A 14193-nucleotide genomic window follows, 5' to 3' on the forward strand; every position below is an offset into this window, starting at 1 on the left:
AATTAAATTATATTATTTAATGCAGTTTGTAATTGAAAAAAGTCTTATATTTTCTATATCTTTTAAACTTAAATATATAAATTTAAGCATAATCTTAAAAGAAAACAGTAAAAATAATTACTTTTTTAATTAAAATCTGTTACATAAAGTGAATAATCAAATTAAATAAAATTCTATTTTGCTTACAATTTAAATTTCATAACAAAAATTCAAACAACATTAATAAAATAAATGAAATTATTTTTATATTTATTTTTATATTTATATTTCTATATTTATATTTTTATATTTATATTTTTATATTTATATTTTTATATTTATATTTATATTTTTATATTGTATTTATAATTATATTTTTATATTTATATTTATATTTTTATATTTATATTTATATTTTTATATGTTTATATTTATATTTATATTTTTATATTTATATTTAAATATTTATATTTATATATATTTTTATATTTATATGTACATTTATATTTATATTTATATTTATATTTACTTTGTCTATAATTCGAATTTAATAAACTGCAATAAATGAATCAAGGTTGCTATATAATAATATTAATTTGATTTTGTAAGTCATAAATAAAATTTGATTTATTATATATAAAGTTTTAACAATATTAAATATGAGAAATATATAATGTCCTTGAAAAATTAAAATACTTTCAATATGCTTTTTAAAATATTAAATTTTTTGTGAACAAATCTGTCGCAAAAATAGAGAATATACTCGTATATAATTTCCCTTATATTTCTTTTTTTAATTCGAAAACTTCGTTCCAATTTTGCATGCAATTCTAGCCTTATTTTATTCGATGAAGCATGCTATAATATTTTATAGCTAAAGTCTTTGACTAATGACTAAATATTCCTTCAAAATAATACAATCGTTATGTAATAAAATATTTAATGATCGAATTATACGATAACAAGAATGCAAAATAAACCTGACGTTTGTAATTGTTTGAGAAAGGTAATTGACTGGGAAAAAAATATAATAGTAATAATTATAGTAATATATATATGTAATATTTTTGCAGCCCAATCGTCGAATTAAAAAAAGATTAAATAACAAAATTATTTACTCCATTAAACGTTTCGACACTTGATGTGTGTCATCATTCAGTAAGCTAAAAAACATATAACATAAATACAAAGTTGATGATGAATATAAATATATAAAAACGAGAAAATTATATACATAGCAAACCAGGAACAACAACAGAAAAAATAATTATAATCTAAAATTGATTGAACACTAAATTTGTGTAAAATAATAATATACTATTATATTAACAAATGAGAAATAGAAGCACATATTGCCCTCCTATATTTAATGTTATTGATAGCGGTGCATTGTGGACACTGATCAAGGTTACAACGACAATACCCATCAAAATGTTAAAATAAAATTAAAATAATTAAAAAGCATGAAACATACATAATAAAAATTAATTTGCAAAATATGACTCCAATATATATTAATAACATTTTGGTCACACAAATAAAATATTTAAAAAAAAACACAAAGGAAACTTTCAGGTCAAGAAGGAAAAAAGTGAAGTCGTTAGATTTATTTAATAAATTATATATAAAACGTTTCCAACTTTCTTAATTTAATAACTTAAGTTTTTTAGACAAACTAGATATTTCTTTAATAAAATCTAATATTTTTAATTTTTTCATTAAACAATATGAAAAAAAAAACATCGTAGAAACCTAAGCAGAACCCCCAAATAAAATATGAAGACAAAAGAAAGCTCTGTCTCAATGTGTGTTTATATGTGACAAAGCTTTCAATTTTTTTCTATGAGATGATGAATGATTTTTTTCCAGACAAACAAAAGCCTAAATTTTCCAATTTTTCCAAATTTTCAATAATAATCTTACCAAACCTGGCCCTGACCTGGTTAGAACCTCTTTCCAAGGATGTGTAACCGTCAACTACTGAACCTGCGATTTGTAGATCATGCACATGCATCCAAAATAATATTAGTCGATTAATAAAATTAATAATATCAATAATAATAATATAAATAAATTATTAGATTAATATATATGTGTATTGCATTATTATACTACCAGCTACTGCACTAATTTAGGAGTAAAAAATATATTTTACAAAGATGGCAAAATGTAAAAATGTTGAACTTTTTCTAAACGGGTTGTCCGGTTTTGATAAAACTTTTTGTGTTCGTCCAAGACATTTACAGTTAATAAAAATAAATATAGTAATTATAAGCTAAAAATTTTTTTTAAAGTATGGATCGAAGCTACCCCGGTAGGCAAGGTTTGCATTTAACCTAAAACTTTGCAAGTTTCAGGTCAGCGTGCAAAACGCCGTACCGATGATATTTCATTCTTGAGCAATAAATATAGAAAATTCAGGACAATTTTTGGTTTTTGTCAAATAACTCAAAATATTCATATAAAACCACCCCTTTTCAGTTAGATAGGGTGAAACTAGATACAATTTACAACATTTCCTAGGGAACACTTTTATACACACCGATATGAAAGTTTTGAATAAAACGACTTTGAATTCGATATTTCATTCTTGAGCAATAAATATAGAAAATTCGGGACATTTTTTGTTTTTTGTCAAATAACTCAAAAATTTCATATGGAACAACCCCTTTTCGGTTACATAGGGTGAAACTAGATAGAATTTACAACACTACCTAGGGAACACTTTTATATACTTCGATATAAAAGTTTTGAATAAAACGACTATATAATACATGTAATCTATGATTAAATAGTTGTTATTAATATTGCTAATGTTCTCGCTGTATCAAAGGATGCGGTTATATTGATATATAAACAAAAAATTATCAATCGATCATACAAAAAATCAAATCAATCAATACGTTATCAAAAACAATTTTGAATATATTATAAATACGATGTAATTTATGTAATTAACATAAAATAAATATTACTAGTTACAAATTGAAGTATTTTATAATTGGTCCTTCAAAAAGTAAAATTCAATCAAACAAGCATTGAAAATACAGCTAACTTGATTGATTTACAGTTGTTTATTAAATTAAAATTATAGACAATTTATAAAATTTTATTCAGAGTAATTGTTATTAAATTTGCAAAATTGATTGTAAAGTATTTTAGTTATTAGTAATTACTGAATTATTTAAATTGTAAAGAAATTAAAACTTTATTTACTTAGTTATTTATTTTATTTAATTTGAGACTTTTATATCGGAGTGTATTAAAGTGTTCCCTAGGAAATGTTGTAAATTTTATGTAGTTTCACCCTGTCTAACTTAAAATGGATGCTTTCATATAATATTCGTGAGTTATTAGACAAAAACCAAACAAATGACCCGAATTTTCTATTTATTGCTAAAGAAATATCATCGAATTCAAAGTTGTTTTATTGTTAATTGTGTGAAGTTATTTTCAAAATTTCATATTTCTTTTGCTTTAATTCAAATATTTAATGAAAAAAAAGGCAAAATGTAAAAAAGTTGAACTTTTCCTAAACGACATTTACAAATATAGTAATAATTAAAATATGGATGCAATATATATTATTAACATTTTGGTCAACTATCAGCAAATAAAATATTAAAAAAAAAACACAAAGGAAACTTCCAGGCCAAGAAGGAAAAAGTGAAGTCATTAGATTTATTTAATAAATTATGTATAAAATGTTTCCAAATCTCTTAATTTAATATAAGCAAAATTTGCTAAAAAATAATTTAAATTATTACTATTATTAGATTATTGTTTTTGGATTTGATGACAAAGTGTACATAAAATATGTTTCCTAGTACATTGCCTATATATATTATTTTTTAACTTATGTGTTAATTTAATAAGGTGTTAAATATACTAATTGATACATTTATAAAAATGTTCTAGGTTCTAAAAATAAATAAATAAGAAGAGATGTCTTCATCATTTTTCAACACAAGACTTATTGGATCCATATGGCACGTAGTCACAGGTAATGATAAAAAAATATCAAATATTTCTTAAGTTTAAAATAATATTGTAAGTCTCTTATAATAAAATTATAAACTAGTGGTGTATGGCACCAGACTTATTGTATCCATATATATACACAAACATCTATTTTTTCTGAGGTATGCCAAAATGTTCAGAAACCTTCAAAATGTCGAGAAATGCAAAAATTTTCATTTTCGATTTTCGGCCTATTACTATAACTACCCTAAGGGAAGTTAATTAATATTTTTTCTAATTTTTCCCCCCAATTTTGTTAACCTAGATAAAGTTAAGTACATTTCGCACTCCCACAGAATTTATGTGTTTATAAATTTCTAAATTTAGAGCAAGTATCTTAAAATAGATGAAAATTATTTAGAGTATGTGTATATAAAATTTAGTTTAGTTCTGTTTTCAACACTCAATCATCGCCAGTTAATCTAACTTATTACATACAAATTTATAAATACAATTTGTGTAAAAATTTCAAATGTCGTATTAATTAAATAAATTAGTTTTAAATAAATTGGTTAAATAAATTTCTTAAACAAATTCCATCGATTTTTCTAACAAGTGAAGAAATAAATATTGAATTGTTTTGACTTGGTGGTGAAAAGAACAAACTGTGGACTCAGAAGTCGAAAACATTTTAATTTAAATCGAAATAAATATTTTGTTCGACATGGGAAGCTGTATTGACATCTTACGAATTTTATGTAAGTGAATTTTATGTAAGTAAATTTTACTTTTAACCTTCCAAATTCTTGTAAACTTAGGAAAATACCGATAGTTCCTGTCAAAATATTCAAAAAATCATTTCGCAGATTAATTTTAATTATGTAATTATAATCTTTAAGACTACCGAGTTGTACAATATTAGAAAATATTATAAACAATTTAAATTTATACTTTAACAAATATTCTAGTTATACTCGTATTTAACAAACTGTTTAAACTTACAAGACATATACTAAAACAATACAGGAATATATATTTTTTTACCTTGGTATAATTTTTTGTTATTTTTAATATGTTATTGAGTGAAAACTTCCCGAAGGAGAAGTTTGTTTTCATAAAAAAATCCGATTTGCTAATTTTATGTTTTCTCGACGTTTCAAGCCATTCTGGATCGAATGAGACCAAATTTGGAAAAAGTATGTGTGTGTGTGTGAACAGAGTTTTTTTTATTTTTCATTAATAAATCATAGGATATAAATATAAGTCATTTTTTTGGCAAAATTTGTTTCTGTCATATGTTTTATTTCAGTTGCCAAAATCTGTTTTGCAGAAAACAGCTGTAAGTCGTTTTTGCTGTTTTCGAAATGTACACAAACAAACTTTGATTTATTATATTATATAATATAAATCGACGAATGCATGCAAAACTATTTTACCATGAAGATAAAACATTGATGGATAAAATTTACAAAAAAAATAAGAAAGTTTGTAAAAACTGATAAAAAATAAGTGGTAAAAAACGTAGTTTGTAAAGTGGTTTGTAAAGATCTGCAAAAACTGTAAAAAACAGTTTAAATTTTCTAAAACCTCTAAAAAGGGGTACAAGCTCAAACATTTTCAAAAACTTCATTTAATAAATATAAAATTAATTTAGTACTTATTGGCACCAAAAATTTAGGAAGAAGAAATTTTGAGTAAATATATAAATTTTATAGAAATTAGAATCAGTTAAAGAGTTTTATATCGTGAAAATAATTTTAATTCATTAACAAATTTTAAATCTTTATACATTCAAATTTCAAATTCGATTTTCTTTTTCAAATTGTTAAATTATATAACAATTTGATTATTTGGTTCATTTTAGTTTATTATGAATCTACAAAAACTATAAAAACAGTTTAAATTTTCTAAAACCTTTGAAAAAGAGGTACAAAGCCCAAAAATTATCAAAAACTTCATTTATGCATAATTTTGACATTTTACTTGTCTACAAAAAATAGGGGTAAGAATTTGAGTAAATATATAAGTTTTGCAGAAATTAGAATCAGTTAAAGAATTTTATATCGTAAAAATAATTTTAATTCATTAACAAATTTTAAATCTTTAACTTCAAATTTCTAATTCGATTTTCTTTTTCAAATGGTTAAATTGTATAACAATTTCATTATTAGGTTTAATATCATTTCAGTTTATTTACTATGAATCTTCAAAAACTGTAAAAAAACAGTTTAAATTTTCTAAAACCTCTGAAAAAGGGGTACAAAGCCCAACAATTGTCAAAAATTTCATTTATACATTTTTGACATAATGGTTTTTAATAAAAACTAAATTAATTTTGAGAAAATATATAAATTTTTCTGATATTTGAATTAGTTAAAGTATTTTATATCGTCAAAATAATTTTAATTCTTTAACGAATTTCAAATCCAGAACATATTATAAATATTGTAATTACTCAAAATTTAATTTAAATAATTAATTAACTAATTTTTTTACTCAGATTATTTTTAAATTGTATAACAATTTTATTACTATGTCATTTCAGTATACATTGATATTAATATATTTATTATCATTATATTATCACTATTATATTATTATATTATATTATTTCTAATATTATTTTGTTATATTTATTATTATCTGTCACCTATTGTTTTTATTCTTCTCTATTGTTTTTCCAGTATTATTAAAAAAAATTATTCATTTTATTTATTAATTTTATTATTATTATTATTTGCTTTTATTTTATATTAAATCAATATTCTACGGATATTATTTTATTGAAAATTCTAGCCTTTATTTTGCACTATTTTTATTTAAATTTATGTTATTGTTCATTATTGTTACTTGATGTTAAATTACTTAGCAGTTGTAACTATTATACTAAAAAAAATATTAGGTTTAATATCATTCAGTTATGAATTATGAACTTTTCGAAAGAGAACATACTAAAATATTATAGGCCTAGGAATATTGCAAAATTATAAAAAAATATTAAAGATATTAATTAGAAATTCATTTATGTTATTATTTTTGTATTACTGTTTTTATTTTATTTTTATTTTAACTTTTTTCATTTTATATTCAATTATATTGCATTTTTTTGTATTGTTGTATTTTTTTTTGTTCATATCAATTTTGTAAATAAGACATTAAAGTCTCGATTAACAAAAATAAATTGTAACAAAAAATAATAATAATAATTAGAAATTGCATTGAAAGCTTTATAGAAACAGCAAAAACTCTAATTTTGGAATAAACAATTAAAAATATTTACTAAATAGCAAATTCTTGATTTTTATTGATACTTAATCTTTTCACACATTAAAGGGATGTTCATGCAACTTGCCCTTAGGCAAAATTGATTGCAAAAGAAAGATTTTTTCACACTCTAAAATGAAAACCACAAAATCTCATCTCCTTAAAGTTTGACCTTCACGATTTCAATAGTTATTTACAAATATACAGACAGACATCAGACAAACGAATATATATTAGTCATATATACATACATACATATACATATATATATATTTATATATACATATATATATATATATATATACATATACATATACATTTATAATTTCTGGTTTCACATGACATCACGAAACGCTTTAGTAGACTCGACGTCTGTATAAGGAGAGCTCGTTTCGTCTTATAACGCTGATAACAGCGTTATTTGAATAAATAGTTTAAATATTTATAAACAGTATTAAAGTACAACAAATAAATTGCAGTGTGTGAAAAAATTGTGACGATTCGAGTTGTGCAAGTGTTAAAAAATCGTTATTGAATGTCGATATGAGGGATAAAATAAGTAGAAATAAGATTTAATACAAGGTGAAATTTTTGGATAAAAAATACTGATATTATTTTATAAACAAAAGATAAAATTTTTATAATAATAAATAATAGATAATTTAGTAATGCTTAAGTTTGTTAAAAACCGTATTAAAAACTAAAGACTGTATTAAGAAGTATTAAATATTTTAAATGTTATCAAATAAATAGTAAAACAAAAAGTGTTCGCTTCAATGATAGTTTTGATTGAGTAATAGTTATTGCAGATAATCATGATATTAAAAAAAGTTTTAAATAATTTTATATTATTTAAGTTTTCCAAAGACTGTATCAAAAAAATACTAAATATTTTAAAAGTTATCAAATAAATAGTAATAAAATGCATGCGTGTACCAATGTTACTTAGTGACTGACTTTTTTATTTTTTGATGGAATAATATTGTTCATAGAAAATTTCAGTATTAGAAATAGTTATTATTGTCCAACTTTCCCAAAGACTGTTTTAAAAATATTGAATATTTTAAAAACTATTAAGCAAATATTTTACATAGTTTTATATTAAATTTTATTCTAAATCTACTTCCCAATTTCTTTAGAAAGAAGTTATTTTTAGATAACTAAAATAATTTGATATTATAAGTTATTAATTCAAAAAATATGTAATCCTATTAATTTTATTTACAATCGTAAGTTTAAAAGTGTGTATGATTTTTTTGAAATGTTTTAGAAATTTTAGGATAAAATTTTATCTTAAAAATTTCTTTGACAAAGCGTTTTTTTTTTTCAGAAAAATGTAATGTTATTTCAAAGCTTTTCTTAGTAAATTTCCAAATTGTGTATTTCTAAATATTTCTAAATACGTCGTTATCAAAATATAACAATATAATTGCGTTATAATTGGATTTCAATGAAAATTATTCACTTGATAACGTTAGTAAACAATGAAGGTATAAAATTTAATATCTTACACTTATTTACACAGAAATGAGTCATTAGAAGAAAGAACAAGTAAATTATTAACATGAAAATCAAGGTAGAATTTATTTAAGGTATGAAGTAGAAGTTTATAGTTTCTGCAGACGTTCCAAGTCATTCTGAATCGTTTGAGATCCCAATTTAATATCTTACAGACTTATTTACACAGAAATGAGTCATTAGAAGGAAAAACAAGTAGATTATTAACATGAAAATCAAGATAAAATTTATTTATTTATTTATTTTACAAGCTGTCGGTATAATAATAATATAATAAGGCTCAAGTCAATATCTTGCAGATTTAATATAATTTAATTAAGTATTAGCTATTTTATTACTTATTTATTTATTATTTAATTTATTTACTATAAACTTATTTATATTTATAGTTAATTTTAATTATTTTTAAATATAACTAGTTTGTTTGTTGTAAGTATTTTTTAAAAATTTAGTAAGTATTTTAATAAGCTTTATAATACTTTTACAACATAATTATTTTATTTACAAATTTTAGGTTATTTTATGATATTTTAACAAATTTAAGCGTTTTATATTATTATTATTATCATTATTATTATTGTCATTATTATTATTAAGTATTTTTACAATATAAGTTTTTTCTTTTACAAATTTTTAGGTATTTTGGTGAAAGAAATATTTTGTTTCACAATTTTTTAAGTGTTTTTAAATTATAAGTCTTTAGTTACTAAATATATTACTATAATAATAAGTATTTTAACAATAACAATCATATAAAAATAATAATTATAAATTGAGGTACGAAGTAAAAGTTTCTAGTTCCTGCAGACGTTTCAAGTCATTCTGAATCTTTTGGGTATGCCTTTCGTCAAAAACAGCTTCACCAATCAAAATTAAAATAAAAATTTTTAAAATAAAATTCGAATGTTATCCATTTACTTTTCCAATATAATTTTTGTTATCTTATCCCTTTCTTTACAATTAGCACATAAGTACAACATTTTTTTGTCCACGTTTTAGCCAAAAATTTTGATCAAGTATTTGTAAATCTTATATATTTTTGATTAATTTGCCTTAAGGCTAAATGCCACTTACACCTAGTTATCATTTATTAACTTCCCGTAGAGTAGGTATAGTAATGGACCAAAAATCGAAAATGAAAACATTTGCATTTGTCGACGTTTTGAAAGTTTCTGAACATTTTGGAATACCTCAGAAAAAATGGATGTGTGATTAGTTTTTGGCAAATACAGGTCCCGCCATTTCGGAGATACAGAGCTAAATGTGCAAAAAATGGCAGTTTTTGAGTGAACTAAGCGTCCGATTTGAATGATCTAAAAAAAACTTTCTGCTTGTATTGACTAAACAATTGCTGTTGAGGATAAAAAATTCTAACATCTTTTTTTATTTTCCATAAAATATTTTTGTAATTTTAGATTAAAAATTCCAAAAATTCAAAAAATTACCCAGGCTAAGCACAGTCTAAGCGCCACTCTGGTACAAATGTTTACCCGAGTGCGTTTAGACTGTTTATGTAATGGCGCATTTTTCCAATTTTGTGAAAACTATTGAAAAATGCGAAAATGCCGCCAAGCTAAGCACAGTACAAGTAAAAATGTCGCACAGAATTATTTGCAAATGCGTTTAGACTGTGACTATACGGGAGCATTTTTTCAATTTTGTGCAAATTGGGCAACTTTTTTTTGAAATTGAATTCGAAATGAAATGACGATTGTTAATGTTCTGGAGATAAATTGATTTATAATTTTTGATTTACATTTGATTTGCTCAGATATAACAATAAGATAGCAAAAATAATGAAAGATACAGTATTTGTAATCATATATTTGAAAACGTTTAAAATTTCTCGAATATTTCGTTACGGTACGGGAAGTTCCAGCAATTTGCCTTAAGACACGATGCCATACACCACTAGTTTATATTATCTATTATTTATTCAACAATTTTTTATCCAGGTGGAAAAAGTGGTCTTCCTCCCGATCCCGGCCCTAAACCACAAATGTCGCCACCAAATAACCATTTTGTGGGACATGTACCACGTCCTCTCCGTCACGGAGACGTCGTGGTTATTAAAGGAATGGTTGCAGATGAACCAGAAAAGTAAGTAAACAAAAATAAGATAAATTTCAGATAAATCCCGCGAATATATCATACATCTATCACCAATAGTTTAAAAGTTACAAGAGATATAATAGATACATGCATAAAAGTGCACGACTCTATGAAGTTTCTTGTTTCAATCAGTAAAGTACATAGAGGTGCTGTAGAGATAAATATTATAAACAACTTAATTTTAAACAATATATAGCTGAGAATCTTGACACTAATGGACAGGTTGATATTATTTACACTGACTTTAGTAAAGCTTTTGACAAAATTGATCATAACATTCTTCTTAATAAATGATCTAAGATTGGTCTTAATTTTTTACTTATTCCCTTTTTTAAGAGTTATCTTCATAATCGTAAACAGTTTGTCTATCTTAATGGATTCTTGAGCAACATTGAAAATATCAGTTCAGGTGTTCCTCAGGGATCCATTCTTGGTCCACTACTATTTATTATTTTTTTAATTAACGACATATCTGATATTATTAGCTGTCCACATTTATTATTTGCAGATGATCTCAAACTATATCTCAAAATAAATTCTATTGATGACTGCTTATTATTACAGTCTCAACTTGACTCTCTCCACTCTTGGTGTGTCTATAACAAATTACATTTAAATATACCAAAGTGCAAGATTCTTAGTTTTTCACATAAGCGCGTAAGAATAAGATAGATGTAATAAAATTTAAGATTTAGGAGTTTTATTCGATTCTGGATCATATAGCTGATATTTGTAATATAGCACATAAATCTTTAGGTTTGATACTGAGCAATTGTAAGAAATTGAATTCTAACAATGCACTTCTTTGCATGTACTATTCTATTGTATGTTCAAAATTAAAATATGGTTCGATTATTTGGTATCCTCATCAAATCAACAACTCTGATGCGATAGAGAAGGTTAAGCGAAAATTTCTGAAATATCTTTATTATAAAAGATAAAAAAAATTACCCTGAACGTGGTTTGTCTAGGGTTTATCCAAAAACCGACATTTCAGAAAACCGGTTTTCGAATTTTACTTTTACCAGAAAACCGGTTTTCGAATTTTATATAAAAAATCAATTTTTGCTCGAATATTTTGTAATAACAAAAAAATTCCGCAAATTTAGTGAGATTTAAAGCAGGATTTGATTGAATTTAATTATTGTTCAATTTTATGGATAGTAAACAAAATTATTTTAATTTTAATTAGTAGAACAAAAAAATAATAGTTTATCTGGATTAAATAACTTTGAAAATAATCATTCGTTATTATATATTTATATTTTATGATAGCGGATATATATTTTTATATACGGAAAGTTTTCGAGTAATTGAAAATAATATATTTTTAAATAAAAAACATTTATTAATTTTTAAAAAAAAAATTAAAAATATTAAATACATGATGATATATATTTGTTTAATATCAATTTTAGGCCAAACCCCGAGTATTTTCTATTCCGAGCAATTTTTATTAATTAATTTAAAAAATTCTAATTATTTTTTTGTTTGTTTAATAAAATATGATTTTAAAAAACTGAGAATTATCGATTTGTTACTTAGACGTATCCTTTGTATACTCACAAAATTTCAAAAAATAGAAAATACTCTCTCACTTCCGACCAAGCTAGATTTGTTATTAAAGCCTGATATAATAATTCGTTAGTTTTTAGTTCATTTATTTGTGTCTTCTACGGCTCAAAACTCTTATTTTTTTTAAGTTTGAATAGAAGAAGTTACTTCTTCAAGACGTCACACTGATTTAAATTAATATACATACTGGTATAAATATCAAAGTTAATATACATATTCACTTAATAACACAAAACTTTTCTGGAAACCATAGAAGGCTGATAGGATTACAAATGCTGTTAAACCGATATGATTCCAAGAATCAAAACGCTTGAAACTATCTTTTAAATTTGCTTATATTTGTCATTTTCCATTTATACAGTGGAAACCGATTTTTTTCACTAAAAAACCGGTGTTACGAATTCTATAATTTTCGCCAAAAAAACGGTTTTGAAAACCGACAAACCCTAGTTTTGACCACAACACTTTACTAAAAGAATTTGGTATTCCTTCCCTTGCCTCACGTCGATTTATCTGTACAATTATGTTCTTATTTAAACTTTGCAATAATTCTATAGACTGTCCTCTTATTCTTAACCAACTGTCCTTTAAGGTTCACAATTATTTTTCAATTATCCTACTCCTAAATCTAATTCTCTCTTAAATTCGCCTATTTGACTTGTGTCCTCTAACTTTAACTTGATTAATAATGAAATAGATATTCACAACACTTCACCTAATCCAATAATCTCCATCTACACAAGTTAACCTTTTTATTTTCTTTACAAATATCTCATTATTTTATCTTATTCTGTATATAAATAATATTGTTACATTCTGCATTATATGTAATTTTATGTTAAGCATTTTATGTTAATAACTATATATTGTAATTTTGTATATATTTTAATTGTTATTCATTATGTAAAATAACTGTATTTTTGAAGTCTCTTGGAAGAAATCTGTGGGCTATATACTTAAAATAAATAAATAAATTTTGACTCAATCCCCCAAATATTCCATGTATCTATTACTACAACAAAATTCATTTCCCCCCAGGTTTTCCATCAACCTCTGCTGCGACCACCATTTTCCCCCCAGAGAAGTGGCCTACCACAGCAAGACAATATTTCCCGCTTCCGAGGGGGACCCAGACGAATCCCACATAGTGACAAATCAAAAAGTGGGGAACGAGTGGCAACAGCAAAGTGAGCCCCATTCCAACCCTTTTCGACCAGGGGCGGAGTTCACCATCAGCATACATTTGGAGGAGGATGGCATCGTGACATACGAGGGACATAGTAATTTTGTGCACGAGTGTCTGCATTCGCATGATGTGGGTGATATTAAGAGTGTTCAGGTGTGGCATGATGTTAGACATGTGAGGGAATTGACTTTTAGGTTCGCGGAATAGGATAGAAATAACTCCGACCTAAGGCATTTATATTATAGATCAGTAAGTCTACCAATTAGGTCATTCTTTTACAAACCGTACCTTGACATTTTAGAATTGGCTGAAATTTTTTTACAGATATCATAGATAAAATCATTTGACACGTATTTCAGGATATTTGCAATTATTTTAACATTAATAACAATTGATTGTTTACATTGGTTTTACGTACGCGCGCCCCAACTTAAATCGATTGCGTAAAAAATCATTTTGTTTCTTGTTTTATCTACTACAAAATTATTTTTACAATTCGATGGAAAGGCTGTTACATCGAAAGATATTAAATGTTTTCGAGCGCAAGTCGCGCCGCGCGTCCCTTTGAAAGACGCATCGCGCGTACGAGTACTATTTTT

At 24.3% G+C, this 14193-nt stretch overlaps 2 protein-coding genes across 3 annotated transcripts in view; one reads left to right on the forward strand and one right to left on the reverse strand.

The window, feature by feature from the left end:
* Window positions 1–14193, reverse strand: part of LOC113389747 — a 109034-nt gene that overhangs the window by 10077 nt on the left and 84764 nt on the right.
* LOC113389157 (galectin-7-like) lies at window positions 3901–13925 on the forward strand. Of its 2 annotated transcripts, none has more exons than XM_026626212.1 (3): window positions 3901–3982; window positions 10677–10821; window positions 13447–13925. In XM_026626212.1, exons 1-3 carry the CDS (start codon window positions 3925–3927, stop codon window positions 13799–13801), a joined length of 558 nt encoding a protein of 185 aa, XP_026481997.1. In that variant the 5' UTR covers window positions 3901–3924; the 3' UTR covers window positions 13802–13925. The 2 variants fall into 2 exon arrangements, with proteins under 2 accessions (XP_026481997.1, XP_026481998.1); XM_026626213.1 differs by lacking the exon at window positions 3901–3982 and adding an exon at window positions 7749–7785.

The sequence above is a fragment of the Ctenocephalides felis genome, unplaced genomic scaffold (assembly GCF_003426905.1).
Source record: "Ctenocephalides felis isolate EL2017-DRISC unplaced genomic scaffold, ASM342690v1 CF-g0.4_SCAFFOLD_03573, whole genome shotgun sequence".
NCBI lineage: Eukaryota > Metazoa > Arthropoda > Insecta > Siphonaptera > Pulicidae > Ctenocephalides > Ctenocephalides felis.